This window comes from Anas acuta, chromosome 4 (genome assembly GCF_963932015.1).
Source record: "Anas acuta chromosome 4, bAnaAcu1.1, whole genome shotgun sequence".
Classification (NCBI taxonomy): Eukaryota; Metazoa; Chordata; class Aves; order Anseriformes; family Anatidae; genus Anas; species Anas acuta.
In genome coordinates, this window is record NC_088982.1 from 69,355,991 (window position 1) to 69,375,322 (window position 19,332).

At 38.6% G+C, this 19,332-nt stretch overlaps 1 protein-coding gene across 7 annotated transcripts in view; it reads right to left on the reverse strand.

Moving 5' to 3' along the window:
- The window catches only part of PPP3CA (protein phosphatase 3 catalytic subunit alpha), a 190,338-nt gene that overhangs the window by 2,036 nt on the left and 168,970 nt on the right, over positions 1-19,332 (reverse strand). For 3 of the 7 annotated variants that reach the window (XM_068681840.1, XM_068681834.1, XM_068681841.1), the window contains exons 10-14: positions 18,690-18,764; positions 13,643-13,669; positions 9,884-9,968; positions 5,629-5,726; positions 2,955-2,984 (exon numbers count right to left, since the gene is read on the reverse strand). In XM_068681840.1, the coding sequence (XP_068537941.1) occupies positions 2,955-2,984; positions 5,629-5,726; positions 9,884-9,968; positions 13,643-13,669; positions 18,690-18,764 (315 nt within the window). The remainder of the gene's footprint in view (positions 1-2,954; positions 2,985-5,628; positions 5,727-9,883; positions 9,969-13,642; positions 13,670-18,689; positions 18,765-19,332) is intronic. The other 4 variants (XM_068681835.1, XM_068681836.1, XM_068681838.1 and 1 more) reach the window with 4 other exon arrangements.

The window sequence follows — 19,332 nt, forward strand, 5'->3', positions numbered from 1 at the left end:
GAAGCTACGGTCTGTAAGTCGGAACGATGCTCAGGGCAAGCAGTGACCCAGTGAGGTGGTTTTGGTTGTCATGGCCTAGAGCCTATGGCCTACAACGTTAGGCCTCTCCATGACATCCTCACTCAGGGAAAACTCCCCTTTGGTTTTCAGAGCCCACACAAACTCTGGAAGCACTGGCCAGTTACAAGCAGTGATGATGTGACGTGGCCAGTCTTCATGGTAAAGCTATAGGGCATTCGGGCTGACCCTATAACAGCTCGTCCTAGGGTCTCAGTGCGGGACAGCCGCTTGCCGGTCGGTCACTCCCCAACCTCCCGGGACTCTAAAAAGCAGTTTGAGTGGGACAGCAGGAATGCCGTGCAACGCAGATGAGGGCTATCGTATCATTATTTTGGCATATTGGTACAACTGAACTTTGAGAATAAATTCACCAAGGACCAAAGTTCCAACTGGATCCGAGGACTTTTGAACGGCCTTTCAGCAGCAGCACCGATGAGGCCTCATTGACCTCAGAAGGCAGCCGCAGGCTCAGGAACATACTCACAGAGTGTGATTTATTTATTTTTCTTTGATTGATGAGTTTAAGATAGTTAGATTTAAAGCAAAAGAGAAAAAAGCGCTGTAGGCAAACAGCAGCTCGCAGCTCCGTAGCAAATTTGTAATAGCCTTCTGTGTGCTTTTCTCTTATCAACGCCAAATCCGTGTGCTGTACTTCCAGAACGCTGGTTGCACTTTTGTTAAGCCTCTATCTTAACATGCCATATAGCAGAAATGGTGTGTTAGTACCAGGAAACTGCAAACTCCCTGGGTAGAAAAGTGGTAGGGGAGTTTCAAAGATCAAATTCAATATTCTTGATTCAATATTCTTTCCCACCTTTTACCTTCTCCCCTCTTCCCTCAAGTACCCCTCATCTCCTTGCAATATGAAGTCCCAATTCTGTACAAGCTTGTACTTCTGCTAACAAAAAAAAAAAAAAGGCAAACAAAACCAAAACCCCCAGACCTCCGAACATCCCTGGTACCAATCTACCACTCCTTGCATTTTGTGGGGAGTGAGAAAAGCATTTTCATGCTGAGATTTTTGCCAACCATTCCTGTGAAAATGGATAGATCCTGTTTGCCTCAGGATTTAGTTCCGTAACCAGTTTCACAAATGTTATATTGGAACTTTGAAGTGCATGGTTTTAACATGTATCATACTTTAAATTAGAAAAAACAACAACATAATGGAGATTAGTCAAGTGAGCAGGGATGGAGCAGTGAAAACAGAACAGGCCCTATGGTAAGTTTTTTCAAGTAATTTTCTTTATCGTCTACCACAAAAATGAAGATGTCTAACAAGCACCCAGGCCAATCCCTTAAAGCAACAGTTTAATGGATGGCCGTGTTGAAGCTGAAACAGTTGCTGTGTTCTGGAGCTTGCAAGTAGCACAGCCCAGTTGGAATTACAGGTATGGAGCACCTGGTGTCATCAGGCCCTGAATCAAAACTGCAGAGGGACAATTAGAAAAGGACGAAACATTTTCTCCATCGTTAGCTTCGTCTGTGTAGAGTAGTCGTTATGACTATGGTTGCGTGCCTAACTAGCGAGGATGGCAAATCAAGAATTAACTTGAAGAGTGCGTATTGCTGGAACAGGATCACGTTCAACCAATTGTATTTCAAGCAGACACATTATCATCTGTAATACTGAAGAAGGTGCTCTGCTGTAGTTGCTGGTCAGACAACGAGTATTAGCAGTTTACATTGAGAGTATACTAAACACAACACATAGTCACAGAAAATCACAGAAAACAGCCAAACTGTCAACGAGAATGCACACTGCAGATTAGAGATTGCCGATAGGAATAGATAATTCCAACATAAATAGCAGCTTACTCACTGCTATTTAGAAAGCAGTTGTATTTTCTCTTACTTATTTGTTCTAGAATCTTATTCACTGCTTTACAAAAATCAAAAACAAATTCAGCTGGCCAAAAGGGCACATCTCACCAACGGACAGCAATCATCAGATTTTATTTTATTTTTTTAAATTAACTAAAAAAAATACCCGCAGAAAATTTGAGAGGGGCAAGAACAAAATACAACTGAAGAATTTTGTTTTAAAGGGGAATTATGAAAATTCTTCTTCCAAAACTTTATAATGCTGAATGAATATTGTACATCTGTATTGCAATATGTAATTACTTAGGTCTTAGCTGTGTAGTTAAAAATTGCTTAGGGGTTAACTTAGAGGTCTGTCAATAAAGCACCATAGCTTTTGATACTAACACTCAGAAACCTTCTGAGGCAGCCACTCTCTTTATGTTTGTAGCTAAAATGGTGCTAGTGTTAATGGTTGCTCTAATGTAAATATCCAGTGTGTAAACTGCCACTACCAGAGGAAACAGACGTCTTACAGACAAATGTGTCATGTTGTTTTACTTAAAGAGAAACAAACATGCTGAACTTTAACAAAAGACCAATAAAAATTTTTCACTAGTGACTTAAAAGTAAAAGAAAAAGCAAACTGAAAAAAAGAAAAAACAACAAAAAATATTTAAAAAAACCTGTGTGTTTGCCTTGACCAGAGATTGCTGAGAATGATTAGAGGCAGAGCCAGCCTTTAGTGTACAGCTTTGGAGCTATGTGTCACTGAGTATTTATGAGCTGCTGCCGAGTTATGTCCCTTGAGATCCAAGTCCCCTGATCTCCTACTGTGGCATTACTCAGTGCTTGGTTCAACATAGAGGAAGGATTCCAACATGATTGTAACTTTCAGAAAGAAAAACAGACAACAACAACAACAAAAAAAAATACATTTTCCCCTTTAAAGCAATTACATTTTGGTTAATACCGAGCCACAATTGTTAGCCCAACACCCACACAATCTGTACAAGCTACAGCAAAATGAATACACCCAGCAGAGCCCTTATCTGTTGTAGCACCAACAGAAAGGGGACTGGCCAATTTACCTTCATCAGCCTCAATAGCCTCAACAGTAGCTGAAGAGAAGAAAGGGGTAGCAAAACGAATGAGAAAAATGAGCAGAGGATTTTAACTCTAAGAACAAGTCAGTGAATAGCAAAGGAGCTAACACACTAATGTTACTGTAAGTGCTGGATTTTGGCAAAACAGACACACACAGAGAAATGCTACACAAAAACAATAAATTGCAGATTGAATTAAGCTACAGTTTGTTTTGAAGCAGAAAGATTCACAAAGTTCATAAAGGCATATTTGAATAGCTTTCTTTTGACTCATAAAAAAAAAAATCTTACAAAATGAAAACGTCTTCCATATCGTATATCTGACCTGCAATGTTTATTGTATAATTCTCTCAGTTTTAAATAAGAGTGGTTTGATTTGCTCTGTCAAAAGAGAACAAAAACTGGCTTAAAGCCATCACACAAAATTCATACCACTTACAAATTCAGCTTGAAAAGTATTCACTGCTGGTACAGGGCAAAAGAACCACATCTGCAACTTCTAAGAAAGTTTTTTCTCTCTGCTGACTAAAAGAAACCTCCCCACAACATGGGAAAGAGTTTGCTCAGAGAGCTTTTTTCTTTGCTTGCAATCTCACTCAGTCTGCTCCATCTGTAAGCATCCTTTATGGCAACCTAATCTTTGAAAACAAAATTCTTTTAATGTTTTCAACTGGTGGACATAGATACCATATTGAAAGCCCTTGGGCCCACAGAATTGCAAAGCCTGGTTGGAAAGAGAAAATTTTGTAATCAGGAGATTGCTGCAGTGTTATGGATACACCGTATGTTACCACCGTTTAGAAAACTTCATTGTTCTTAAAAAACTTGGCCTTCATTTGAATTCTAACCATCAGTTCTGGTTTCAATTTGTTTCTACAGTAGTCAGAGATTTAGATGCTGAAGCAAATCAGCAAATGTGATCTAATACAGCACTGCTATTGTTAAATATTTAAAGAAATTTCGATTTTTCAAGAACTTTGTTGGTGTAGAGAATAGTTTGTTTGTTTTTAATTTCTCTTCTTTTATTTTTCTCCATGGAGAAGCTTTTTTGTCCTCCAATGGATTGAGATCAATATTAAAAAAATACATACCGTTATCTTGCTGCATGGGGAAATTAGAGAAACTAATCCACATGCATCAAGGTAATCTTATGCCTCTCAAGCTATAGAGCGAGAGAGATGGCAAAAATCAAGGAACTAAACCAATACAAGCATAAAAGAAAAGGAAACATGACAACTACGATGAGAAATTAAAATGAATAACCAGATCCAAACCAGCACTGACACATTAGGGAGAAAAAAAAAAAAGACAGCTAAGATGTATTACTTCCACAGAACATACTACTCATATTTTCTGTTAAAACACACAACAATGGGTGCTTAACAGAAACTATGTAGATTTCAGATTTAGTGAATGAGGTACTACTACGTGTTAACCAATGCAGGAGCATTGTTTTATAGTAATGTTTTACTATGCTACAATACTGCAGTATGAGGAGATTTTACTTTTAGTCAACAAGAAGTGTAGGCAATTTTCTCCAATTCATTTCAGTCAGTTCCTACTATTTTGCTAGGGCAACAGTAGCAGTTTTCCTGGACAAAATTTTCTGACAAACATAAAGCAACTATACAGTGAAAAGCCTAGATAGCAAGCGCGACCCTGTGGAATCATATTGCAGCATTTTCAAAGCAGAACGTTACTATGTCTGTAACACACAAGTCGTCAAAAAAGAAAAAAGGGAAGGAAAAAAGGGGAAATGAAAGTTTACCACAGAATACCTGAATCTTCTAGGTAGGAAAAGAGACAGTAAAGGGGGAAAAAATACAGAGAAAGAATGCTCCAGGAAGGAAACAAGAAAATCAGAGGCTGAGACTGTGTTAAGATTATAAAACATTTCTATTTCTAACATCTACTGCCAATAGAACCTCAGTAAGTGAGAGACACTCTTGCGTGCCTGCTATATACTGTACAGAAAAAAGGAGAGCTTATAGTAGTAAATTAAATACTTTGCAGCTTCTTATCCCACAAGGAATATTTCATCAAAGGCAGACTTAGAGATTTCCTGTAACAAAAAGCGCTTGGTATAAAACTGAACTGACAATCTGTATTGTGTTTGTGTACAAGGCAAACACAGTGTTTGTAAGAGCCTCCCTTCACTTTGGCTTAAATCAGAATGTGAAATTGTTCTCATGCTGTCACCTAGGATTGCTAGAAGATAAAATCTACTTCTAGAACTATTTTCATTGGTGATTCTCTGTGAGGAAGAACAAATCAGATAAAATAAGAGTTTGAGTGTCATTATCTAAGCTGAATCTTCTGTACTCAGTGTATCAAAAGCTGCTATTGAGAAAAATAAAAGACGACTCTATAAACTGTGGGAAGAGTGCACTTCACATGTGATGCTGATCTACCATTCTGAACAGTTGATTCTCAGGGACTTTTTTTCCCTCCTTCTTTGAAAATCAGTGGTACGTAATAAGTCTTGAGAACTGGCCTTACGTGAACTGCTCCAAATGCTCCAGTACAGCAAGCCATCTGTTTTATTCTGTCCTTTATTTATTTATTTCTGAGAAGAGTGTGGTTATTTTCCTTGGGTTCTCCAGTTAAAAATCAATTGTTTCTTTTACACATAATGACACACAGAGGCAAACATGCTTACCGCTTTGCAGTGTTTGTTTTCCTCCAGAGAGCACACCACTGGGCAGCATTCCTGTTGGAGTCAGACCTTTCAGCGTCAGCACACTTTCACTCTCTTCTCTGCAGAAGAAAAAATATAGCAAAATCATTGTTATTTTACTTTTTTCCCAAAAAAATACAGAGAGCATTCTAGCTACACCTTATGCTACACCTGTCCTGCAATAATTTTTTTTTTTTTTTTTATCTCCTATCTCCTTAACAGGAAAGAGAGAATCTGCTGTTGGTGCAGTTCCAGCGTTGATGCAGTTTCCCCTCAAAACATTTGGGATTTCTCCTTTATATATGTAAGTACTTCACCTTTGCACCACGCGATGCACAGACTCCCCCTATAGCATCAGTATAACCTGCATCTATCAAACAGTGTATGCAAATGCCCACATTGGAACATGGTGCTGAAACCACAAACTTGAAAGGAGGAAGAGCAAAGGAGCAGTTACTGCCAACAATATATTTAAATCTGTCTCAGTAGTTGATTCTTGGATCACACAATAAGCTGTTGTTTTGTTTTTGTCTACACTAGCACTGAGATGCATTATTTATTATTGATCATCAGCCACTTTAAAAAAAAGGAGCTAGAAACTCATTAAAATTAATGAGCACTTTCAACCTTGCTAGTACTCTTATAGTTTTCTATGCTGAAAATGATACAGGAATTAAGGGAAATATTTTAGGAAATCTAAATGTGTTTTCCAGGTCCCCAAATACATACAGTTTTCAATATATGCCAGGAGAAATACAACAGTTCTATCCAGAAAAAGTTATGTACAGCCTTCTGCAAGCACTGTAATGCTGATGACATACTTTCTCAGCAGCAAAACTGACCCCAATTCTTTAAGAGAAGAATATTTTGAAGTGTTTTACTTTGAAACATATAATGACATTAAACTGGAGGAAGCAAACACAAAGGCAGAATTTAGTTCCGCATCCACTCGAGGATAATGTGGTTTTGTCTATCAAAACTGTCTCTCAACAATTCTAGCACATACAATTTTCTTTAGACCTCTACATGGCCTGAATTAATCATGTATTTTAAGCGACTCTTGTTTATCTATGACATATACTCTTCAAGTTCCATTTTTAGTCTGAAAATGTTTCTTCTTCTACACATACTTTTCCTAGTGTAAAAGTCAAAATTAGACTGTGACTGTTTTCAAGCTGCCTAGGCAATTAGAACTACAGCAATAGCCCAATATTGCCTGAACTAGCAGGGTATTGTAATGCCACTACAGAGTATGACACATTAAAAGATTTGCTTGCTCTTGATTATCTGCCTCTACAAGAAAATATCTGTCTGCATTTTCAATTCAGTCAATTTCTTCTGTTTTTTGAACTAAACCTCAGGATCACTTTTAGCTTCACCTTCAAAGGAAATGTTTATGCATTGTATTTTTCATTATCTTTAAAGTACATGTCCGCAACAAATCTCTGATTTGATCTCAACAAACTTTAAAGACTTTTAGCTAATGTTCAGTGTTATTAATTTTGTATTTCACCTCCTTTATTTAACTTTTTTAAAATAAAAATGAACTGATTAAGTATTTTATTTACCTCCCCCCTGTCTAGATACACCCAAAGAAAAGCTAGGCTGGAAAATACAAAGTTACAGAGAGGCTATGACAGAGAATCACAAGGTCTTCCACTGAGCTTAAGTCTTATGGCTTTCTTATGGCTTTTCCTAGCAAAGCTCTTCTACAACCTTTGAAACTGAATATAGCGGTTTTTTGATGCCTAATTTTGAGATGGAAGTGGCTGAAATGATCTCAGATATGAGCTTTACATTCAGGCTACATTTAAAACATATCTCAAGGGAGGTGGCCACTCTGGCTCTGAGAACAGAGCCCTTTGAATGCGGTCAGATCAGGTGAAGATTATTTGGAAAAGCTTTTCAACAATTAGTCAAACAGGTTTCACAGAACAGCAATGACAGACAGGAACCTCACAGATTTCTGAAATATATAGTTTTAGATGACAGTGTTACCTCAGTCTTTGTAGGGTTATACACCATTATCAAACACTCGTGTGTTAAATGTTGACTGTGCTGGCAAGACTGAAAAAATAATCCAGGCTATTCTGTCGGAATAGGACTTGGAGGATTAACCTCATGTAATCTTATCTGTGTAGAAGCCTAGCATCAATCTGAGGAGAATCAACCTTTACCAGGCAAGAGAAGAGGTACACCCAATGGTGGCTGGGGTGAAATGGCACTCATCTACCTGGAAGACTGCTCAGCAAAATTGTCCATTTGATGTACCTATTTATCTGCCTATTATACACAGTGAGGGCGTGCTATATTTGCTGGTTAAAGTTAAGGGAGAACAAATATACTTTGTCTTCACTCCATCCTGCAAACTTTTAAGGCCCATCAGTATCAAAAAAAAAAAATAAACAAACACGTATCCAAGACTCAGCAGCTCCAGTGAGTGAACTGCTGGCTTCTCTACCAGATACAGTCCATTCTGGCCTTCTGGAGATGTTGGGATGCATGCAGTAGTGGAAAAAAAAAAAAAGTCTCATGAAACACTGCGATAAATTCAGCTGATTTTCAGGAAAAGATAAATTAGGCAGATTTTCAGGAAAAGATAAAGCCTGATCTCCATTAGTACCTCAAAACATCACACTGATTTTCATGAAATAATTCAAGAGAGCTCCAAGCTTCAAATAGTGCTAAAACCCTGAGCTATTAGGCTCGTGCATGTCACTTAAAGCAGGGCACAAACAAGAATTATGCTGTATTCTACTTCATGCTTGAAATTATTCCTGCCCCATGGTTCCTTCTCAAAGTCTTTGACATATAGGTGATGAGAATCATTGGCAAATTATCAAAAAAAAATCAGCTGATCATCAAATTCCAGGCCCTTCTGTGCATATTTAATTCCAGGTTTCTGTTGAATTCATCCTATATTTCAAAATGCAATCCAGAACAAAATACAGTGGGGATCCAAAAGCTACAGTTCAAGGGCATGGGGAAAGCCAGGTTTCCCAAACTTTGTTTGCTCAACTATCACCAGAGAAAAATAATCGTGCTGTTTCATGAAGGTGGTGACAATGTCAGCTCCAGGCTCTCTGCCAGATTTAATACAGAGGAACAGGTGGAAACATTTGACTGCTCCCCCGTCTTGTTTAGGGAAAAGGCATTTTGCCAACTTTTACAAAATTATTTATTTTTATTTTTTATGGGTACCACTGCACTGATAGTTCACATGTAACAGTTTTGGAGCCCCAGATATAAGGTTCTCTCTCTGTTTCAGTTTGCAATTTAAAGCTGTGTTGCTGCACTACGCAATGCACAGGTGAACTGCTGTGTCCATGAAAAGCCCCAGAGAAAACCTGTCCCAGGTGCATGCTGCAGGAGAGTCTCAAAACAAGAAAATTTCACCTGAATTCAAGAACGTATTCTTGAAGTAACTATTTTTATTCCTTTTTCTTATGTCAATCATAACTATCATACCAATACATTAAAAAAATTAAACCCCCCAAAAACGCAAACCTTGATTTTATATCAACTGTAGAAGCCATAAACTGACTCCAGCAGAGCAACATACCATTTCCTGGAAAAATTCCCTCCGCTGAAAGGGAGGAAGAACTGTATTTTCTATTTTTAGACCTCAGCACAGTACAGCATGTTTTCTATTCTACTCAGAGACATCAAATGGAAAGTTCTAAACATTGGCTAGCAATTAGTTACTCATGTTCATGTGTTTGGGGGAGTGCAGCTGAAGGTAATGAGTTGCTGTTGTTTGCACTGATTTCCCGGATTTTTAGTTAAATGACCCTAATGCTTTCATATTTAATCATCTGTACTCGTGGCTGTAGCAATAACTATAGGTGACAGTGGTTCAGTTGGCTTCCTTTTTAATGAGATGTTATGTGGAAGATGCTCTTTCCCTTCATTTAACTCTTTCCTAACAGAAGCTAAAACACCTGCACACCTGGACAGAAAAGGACTTTAGAAAAGGGTAACTGCAATTTTCTTTGTTGATGTCTTTTGTCTGCCTGTTGGTTTCAAGTTCAGCAAAAACACTGAGGGAGATTTTTCAGAGCCATAATAAACAGCAGCACTGTCTAAATAAAACAGTCTTTAGAAGGTTCCAGCAAAGCTCAGTTGGGTGGTAGATTAAAATATTAAGTTTGCTGTTTGATGAACAGTAGAGAGCTCTAAGTAATCATTAAAAGCTGTCCTTTAACAGAAAATAAAACAAACAAAAAAATAAACTTACCTTAGCACTGAGAAAACTCTAGCCATTTTTCCTATTGCTCTTATCTTGTTCCTTATAACCTCCTTTCGAGCAGCAGCTGTTGCTCCTACGGAAAATACATTAAAAATAGTTAGAGACTTGTAAATAATACATCACTGCTCTGAACTCTAAGTAAAAGAAACATCATTTTTATACTTCAGTTTGCCAAACTAAGCCATATCTGCTCTCAAAGCCAAAAATATTTTTTATCACTTACAGCTCAAGACTAATCACTTCTGAACAATCTAGTTATTAGCATCTTTAGAGTTGCGATCCTTTTTCTGCTACATATTAAACCAGCATATTTTTCATCAATATATTCTGATTTTCCATTTAAAAACTATTTTCAGAGATCAAACTCTTTTGAAAACAAGTTACTTTGAAAATTGTCAAAATGTCAAAAGATATTCAACATGAACAGTGTTCAAACCAGAAAGTTAAAAAAAAATGGGATTTTAAAAACTGTTTCTTAAACCTGCAATTTTAAGTGAAAAATAATCATGTTTAATTTAATTTTCCACAAAAGGGATCGGGGTATGTTTAAGGCCATGAGGATCCTGACACGTCTTTCACATCCCTAGCTGAAAAGCTTTTAAAAGGTTATGAAGCCTAAAAGACAGAGTCCTGAAAACCAGCATGATAACGTAAGGATAGTGTTGGCTGGTAGTAACTGGCAGATTTCTTTAGATAAAACTTTCTTCTCATCATGCTATAGCCTGCTCAAACTTACAATTCCTCTCAAATTCATGAACTCACAAAATACATTGCCTTAAAAACATCATACACTGTAACAGTGACTGTAGTTCAGCTGATTTTGCATGTGTAATTGCTACCAAGAATATTATATACGTATAAAAGTAGAAAACCACCTTAACGGGGAAAATCTATAATTGTAGAGCTAAGTTATCAGAACTAGCCATTTCTTTTAACAAGGAAAAGTAAAACACTCCGCAAGAAAATGCCACGGTACACTAAGTACAGCTTCACTTAATTATCAAAACCATAACCACGTACACCCAAAAGTTCTCCCCAAAGCATTCTGAACAAAAGGTGACCTCGGCTCATATGGATGCTGTCTGACAACCCCTGCCTCAGAGGTTCAAGAGTGCGACTAGAAAAATACCCCACCAAGATACTGCTTCCTTCTTTGCTGTGCCAGAATTCAAGGGCAAAATGAAAACTCCTATCTTCAGTTCCTAGGCAAGCCCTCCATTTTATTGAGCAGAATCCATTGTAGCAGCTAAAATCGTAGAAAGAGCCAAAAATCAGGGAGGCAGAGCAGCAGAGATGTGCCGCAGAGCAGCAAGGTGCTGCTGCGTGCCAGTGATGGACAGAGTAGGTGAAAAGCAGCAGAAAACATGAGGCTTTGCCACGCAGGCCTTCTTTCACTGTATTTAAAACACGAAGTGACCTCAGGCAGAAGGGGTCGGAAGGAAACACTGGCTCCAGCCGTTTGGCAGAGCGCAGGAGAGGTCGGATAGTGCAATGCAGGAGATTTGTTGGGCACTTCTCAGGGCCAACTGCGAGATAATTCTCATCGCTGTGGTTTTCTCCGCACGTCTCTGCTGATGGCGGCCCCATGGTTCCACTATCAAGTGCTGTTACCTGCCCTGCTGCAAATCTCTCAATTACAATTACACTCCTAACAGCTTGAGACAACTCCTGGAAACACAAGGATTGCTTACTGCTATTTACCAGCTGACTAGGTGGTCTGGCTGATACTCTGGCATTTTAGAAGAGGTGAAAAGGATGTACCTTTTTTTTTAATTTTTTTTTTTAAATTTTTCTGTGCTTGGATTTCAAAACAAATAACAATCCTTTGTAAAACTTTCAGAACTGAAAATAACTCAAACTCTAGAGCTGTTCAAAAGCAGGCTAAATAACCTGCAGAACAAATATCACAGGTAACAACACAATATCTCAGGATGAATCACACTACAACTCTTAATATCACGGTGGAGAGCAAGTTCAACCCCTTAGCAGAGCAAGGGATATTTTATAAGATGGGAGCTTGATAGATGCACAGAGAATTGTGCAGAGCTCTTTGTACAGTTGCACGTCCCCACCCAGCCTGCATACAATGGGGACACACAAACTACCTTGCGTGCACCCGCAGCTACCACTATCTGCACACTGCAGTGCTGGTAACTCTAAGCTTACACACAGGTGTATCTTCCTCCATGTATCAAGGAGCACAAACTAGCTGTCTTATAATCATGCATGTTACTTTTGCCTTTCTATCTCTTGGGGCAGCCATTAAATGTGTTATTTCCAGACGTTTCCAACTGTTGTTATAACCTGCCTGAATTAAGAGTCCATTTCTTGAAGTTCAAAATGAAAGAAACTGTGCTTAGAATGGTGTCTTTCAAATAGAAGGCTAGTTTAGGGCATAAATGCCTCATTCTAGATGATAAAGAGTGGGAGAAAGGACTGTAAGTCAGCTGTAACTGAATTATATCTAAACGCATTAGTAAGAGCTTAATGAAAAATTTAATTTAAACAGCAACAGGTTCATCAGGAAATAGAGGGGATACATTCCTACCTCAGTTTCTAGAACCTCACGAGGCCACTGAAACCACAAGGTACGTACGACAAGGTTTTCATCCTTTTTTTCCCCCCATGAAAGCATTAAAACCCAATTTGTACTTTCTTTCGGGTCTCACTACTCCTTTATTACAAGCCCACACTGTTCTAGTTAATCTTGTAAGTACTTTTGACCTTTTTCCAACCAGTGTTTAATTTCCAGAAGAGTTGAGAACTGGAAACCAGGAATATAATTTATTACTGAAGTAAAATACAATGCTCTACCCACAAATGAAAAATAAGAAATAAAACCACCCTCAATCATAAAACAGAACAGGCTCAGAACGACTATTTTATTTCTCATCAATACATACACTTTACTAAAAGATACACTAAAAATTTCTGTCTCTATTGAATTCCCTAATTTATAACAGATCTGTGAAAATTACTTATTTTTAATGTTCACTGCTCAATTATTAGTAATGATTTTATTTATCCTTATTTTTTAAAAAAACTTTATTTGCTAAATAATGCACCTACTATTGCCGCATGACATTGCCCTGCTAGTTTTGACTCAATGCTGCTAACCTGATAATATCTGGATTCCCTAATCATTTATACATAAAACTTAGACTCATGGTTCAAGTGCGTCTACTCCGTTTTCATATTCTGAAATTCACCATTATGGAAAATCTTTATGAATTACCTCAGCTACACTTAAACATATGCTTGTATGAAAGTAAATAGGTCATACCTTGAGAACTGACTATGGGTAAAATGGTTAATTTTCATGTGGGCAAACATTGTCTAATATCTCCATACATACTTTTAAAAAGCGATATGAACACAATCAAGGTTAAAACTGAACAAATATGGAGGGATGTAGAATAAAGGCTTTGAACCTTACTTCAGAAATTTAATAAGTTCTATTGGAGCTCAGATTTGTAGCATCTAAGTAAGTATTTTGCAAGCTGGATATGTAGGAGTTAGGTAAAAATTTAATTTAGACCTTCAGATTAAGAAGTAAAACAATGAAAAAAGACGGTAAACTGTGAAGACAGTGTGAGAGGTAGGATTGAATGGACAGAAAATACTGATTAAAAAACAACAAAAATAAATCTCTCAATGATATCCTAATATATTATGTATGATCTAATTAAGCATTAGGAAAATGATATGAAAGCAAATTAATTAAACTTAAGCCTTCCAATTTAATACCTTTCTTCTGTGCATAAATGGGATCTTCTTATGAATTCCAAAGGGGGGGGGAAAGAAAAAGATCAGTGATGTTTGCAGAATGAAAACAAAAAATAATAAAGAACATTTGACAACATCAATGGAAACGCAATGTTTAAGTAAAGTCTGAAAAACAGAAAAGAAACAAATTAGGCAGGGAACATCCAAAAGGAAAGAAACAGATTGAGAACTACGGGGAAAAGAAAAAAGAAAATGAAAAAAAGAAAAAACAACTGTTTTCAGGTTAAAGACGTGTTAGTAGATTTGTAGGAAACTAACATGCAGGCAGATCAGCAGGTAAGCTTAGCCTTGGTGCTATGATCTCTTGAATTTTCTTCTACATTATTGCAGCTGCTTTGATAGGGCTCAATCACTTCTCAAAAACAGCAGATACTAAAAAGATCTCCATCCCTCATCCCACACCCCATTTGGGGGTGTGCCTGCCTGATGACACCCCTTTTTCTTAGAGTGACCAAGCCGATTCTTCCAGTTTATTTACATCTGATATCTGAAAGAATAGCTTCCTATCACAGACTTGTGCTGCCTCTACCAAAATCAGTGTTATCTAGGGTACCCATGCATTTGCCAGAATCATCCAGCAGCTTACAGTTAGCAAATCCAAGCGGCTACAAGGCACTGCATTTTAAAATCAGCTGGTTTTGAGAGCAAGATGAGAGCAACCCTCAGAGCCCGGGCACGATTGCACCATAAGAACTGTTTTGGGGACATGGGTTGTCTAGTGCATGCTACTAGGCTGGTTCAAACACAGAGCACACCGATGTGCTGTACTGGCTCTTGTGAAAAAGGTTTTGGGTATGGAACAACTAGACCCCGCCAGGAAAAAATAAAAATGCCATTAAAATGCACTTCTGCGACTAATTCACAGAGGGGAGGTACACATTGCTGCCCAACGTTGCTGCTTTGCAGGAAGAACAAGAGTAAAACAGTAAAAAATAACCTCCCTGTCTTTCCTAGTTAAAAATTAACTTATTCAAAAGCTAAGTCTGTCCTGTCCGCCTAGCTAGCATCACAAACGCTCTGATCAAGGCACTGGTAAGTGACCGTGACCTAAAGACAAAGGCTTGGCTTTTACTTGATCAGTCTCCGTGTCAGCTGCTGCAGAGCTTTCCTGGGTGTAGTGCAAGACCTGTGGCAAATCCCACATGCTGCTGCTCACAGTGGAACCAGGCTACGATCAACAGCACGCGTCTGACGTGGTAATTCGGTGTAGGCTCAGACTGCAGCACTTCGCTGCGGGAGCCGTGCTCCAGCCGAGGAATAAATGCTGCACCTAGCGTTATGCCAGCAGCTCTTTCCACAAGAAGGCTGCGAGCTACGAGGGTGAAGGCAATACAGAAATTAACGCAGGTAATTCAGAAGTGCCTTTATGCCAAATCATGATAGCGATGCATACAAAGCCAGGAGAGCGTTTGTGTCAAGTTGGCTATTACATTATTGCACACTTTTAATTAGCAGCTTCGTTTTCCAATCAAATGCAGGAGGCCAGAAATGTTACTAATTAAAATAATCCAGGATTCTGACTGCATGCTGGCTGGATACAAGTATTTGTAGCTCCTGTTGCTAAGCAATACGTTTGATGCACAAACCACTAGCTAACGTTCACCTAGGACATTTTTTACTGGATCCGATTATGTTGCAACCACCGTCGTGAACAGGAAAGAAAACGTACAATAAGAGGAAGCTATGAAAGATGAGAAAAATTTAACATACCATAACCTCTCATTTTTAAAGCAAGTGAAACCAAAAGGCCAACACAGGCAACCAGGGAGATACGGTGTAGAGGGCACTGCAATCACTATTTAGGTTCTCTTCTACCAGGCATACACAAAAACCACCTCTAACAAATTGATCATATCCCCAGGATATATCTCCTTCAGCAAAAAAGAAAAAAAAAGGGGGGAAAAAGACAGGAATACATGCTGTTGGGCATCCTGCTCATGGCTAGATGCAACATGCATGACTTGGAACAAAAAGATATATTAAAAAAAAAAAAAAAGGCTCACAAACACCATGCAGTGAGGTCAGGCAGTACTGATGGGGCTTTGTTTTGAAAGGGAAAGGGAGTGAGAGGGGAAGACAGAGGGCAAGGACGTGTAAGAGAAGGTAACAAAAGAATGATCAGTGCAAACCATAGCGATGGATCATTCTCACTACATGTGGGAACCCAGGTCAGGGCATGTTCAAACTGCAAGGAGAGAAAGGAAATCAGCAGCGAGCCCTGAAAGCTACAGGTGATGCAAAAATACTCATTGATTTTAAAGAACCATCAAACAAAATGCATCTGCTGTCGCAGGTATCAGGCATTTCCTTCTACGGGGAAGACTGCTAAAGAAAACCATCAGTGGTGAGCAGGACTCTGCTGCTGCAGTCCTCCGAGGAAGCTGGACAGAAATTGTGAAAAAACAGTGGAAACGTTGAACCACTACAAGCCTGTCAACACACCGCCCTCACAGGAACAGTTTTAAACCCATCATCTTTCCAGTTTGCTTCACCAGGAACACAAAGAAAACACCTTGTACTTTCTCCCCCCTAAAAGGGGATGCTCTAAGAATAAATAAATAAATAAAAATTAAAAAAAAGGAGGAAACAACTACCTCTGAGAGATAGATAATTTTCCTTTGCTGTACAGAAAATAAATCGGAATGCACCGGGAAGTCATTACAGGTATCAGCCCCTACTTAAATTTAAATCAACTCTCAAATTTACTTTTATGCCCGAATCCTTCGGTCTCTCCCATGTGTACAGTCCCCACGGGCCCAGTGCTCCCAGTGGGCTGGAGGAACAAGAGTACGGGCTCTGCAAGCTGCAGCACCGCTGCCCAGATTTCACTTTAGAGCTGTGAGGGGATTATCTGGGGAAACAGACACGAATGGACACCAACTGTGGTTTTAGCTACACATCCTGAAGAGGAAGACACTGCTAATGTCTTTCTTAAAATGATGTTTTACACAGAGAAAGCATTCATTCCAAAAAATCTCGAAGTAGATTTAGACAACGGTATTAGCTTTCCAGGACCGGGAAGGGTTTAATTATTCCTCATCTAGAAATTTTAACGCTGCTGGATATAATTATGCAGTACACACACACGCAAGCCAAGGGGATTTCAGCCTGCGTTCCTGCTCAGGCACCTGTAATGCTGCAAACGCCACGCCTGGAAGCGTGCCATGGCAAAACTCCCTGGGACACAGCTGCTGCTCGCTCCTCACAGCGAGGAAAATACGCAGGGAACACGGAGCCCTCCTGCAGCTGGGGAGGGCTCCTCTCATCCTCACTGCAGAATGATCCGCCACGAGAGCATCTGTCCTGGAAGACTCCCTAATATGCCTCTTCGTTTGTGGCCATGGGGTTGAAAACCTGCTAGAAACCTAGGCACAGGAACGAAGAGGCAGTAACATTTCAGAAAGGACTGCAGCCACTGGCCTACCTGTGCTCTGTTTAGTGTCGATGGACGTTTGTAGTACAACTTCGAGAGAAAAGATTAGGCCAATGCTGAACTGATTTAAAAATCCTGCCCATAAAACCTTTGCTTTGGCAATGAATTCAGTGAAATTTCAGCCTGTGCTTAAGTGCTTTCTGGAGCCAAGGATTTGAAGCACGTGGTTTGCCTGCTACTGTATTTAATTTGACACAGTTTTTACTCATTGTATGCCTCTGTGCTGTTTCACACACTGCTTTAATTACACAGTAGCTACTTATTTAAATTTCATGAGAAAAAAAAATCAGGCACAATATTCAAACAGGTGTTTTCTTCTTTGCACTGATTACTGGTTTCAGTAAATCCAGTCTTTGTCCCAAGTCCTGCAAGATAATTGTTCACGTCCACACTGTGGCGGCTGCAGAACAGGGGAATCCAATTGGCTTCTCAGAGTAAATGCAAAGTGCTATAATCCGTATCCTTCTTTCCCATCATAAAGGAAACATGTCAAAATCCATGATTTAACTTCCTCTTCCAAAGATTAAGAATAAAGGCTCTGAGAGAGAACTTTAATTATTAATTATGGTTTCATTAAATATTTGTCTTACTTGATAGCTCTTCATTCTCCCCATTCTGTCATTCTACCTACAGACATCCTGAGGATATTTCTAGTGGTTGCTTGGTAGTCCTATTTTTCCATATTAAAACCTAAATAAATTCCTGTTCTCTAGATTTTTATTTATTTTTATTTTTATTTTTAATATTGAAAGCATCCATAGTAAGAACAGCAACTATGCATGGGATTTTTTTCAGCTTTGCTCAATTGAAAAGGAATATTCTGGAGAACTGCAATTTTCTGTTAAGCTGTGCAAGAGTAAGTAATGGCTAATGAAATAAATTCACTTCCAAGAAATTCCAAATTGCAAGATATAAAGTTACCATCAAACCAACAGGAACATGGCAATTTATCATATAAATTCCAGCCCAAGTGATAACAGAAGTAAACATTCCTTTCTTCGTAGCAAAAATGTCAGGTCAGAACATTCTCTGCATCTGTACAGGTTGATTTTTATTGATTAAATTGATTCTTAAAGCCTTTTAAATACACAAATGCATTAAAAGTTGTGACGAACAAAATATTTCAAGTACAATTCTTCCAAAGTTACAGCATCTACATTTTGGAATGAGCTCTGCAAGAAGCTGATTTTATCGTAAAAAAGGTAATTTCATTGATATGATATTTTCTATAGGAATTGCTGGTGTATTATGCATAAAATCAACACCGTATCCCCTCATGACATCACAACTGAGATTTCATGGAGGGGAAATTTTTATTTTATTTTTTAAAATTAAAACCAAAGGAGTGAGACCAAGGAAAGATTTGTACTTTTAGCTAGGGTTAGAACAGGGCAAGATTTCCATTAATTCTTTCCAACACATGCAGTAAGCAAATCCATTGGAGTCTAGCACAACAGTTGCTTTCAGCAGCACAGAACTTAAATGGGACCCAGAAAATTATCCCAGGGTTAGTAAATAAACCTTTTAAAGTAGTTTCAAGGCAAACAATCTCAACCAAGGGCAGGAGGCTCTTACCATCAAAACCATCTTCCTCCGTCCCTAATTCATCATCTGAGCAGATGTTCAGCACATTTACCAGCATCTCTGTCACTGAAATGGAAAACAAAATGCAAGATGTTGATGTCAGGCTTCCCTGGTCAGTCAGAGAGCAAACTCTAGCTGTAGTAATGTTAAAGAAAATTCAGTACACAAATGGCACTCGCTTCTTAAACATGGACCTTATTTTATGCATGTAGTAACATAAGCATGAACTGTCTTGTGTAGTTTTTAAAAGGGCAGTCTGTATAATTTTACATTGAAATTGTTCCAAATATATCAATCACTGCAACAAATGATTCGTTTTTCTAAACAAGTGTTTACAATCTCTTTTTGCAACTGCCAAGTACCTAACTTTTGTTTTCTCCCCCTCTGCCAATTTTTGATTTTCAGTCACGTTAGAATTGACTGCTCTTCTCTTGCTGCTACATTGCAGTAGGGTTTGAATTCCCTGCATAGCAAATGGAATATCAATCCAAATCAAAAAGTCACAGCAAGAAGGATGACCAGAAGCTTTCATTTCTACAGAAGTTTTAGACACTGTAGTTTTAGTTCAAAAATATTAAAGGTTTTGAGGTATCTATAAAGGGACAGCATGCCTAGAAATCTAGGACAAATGGCA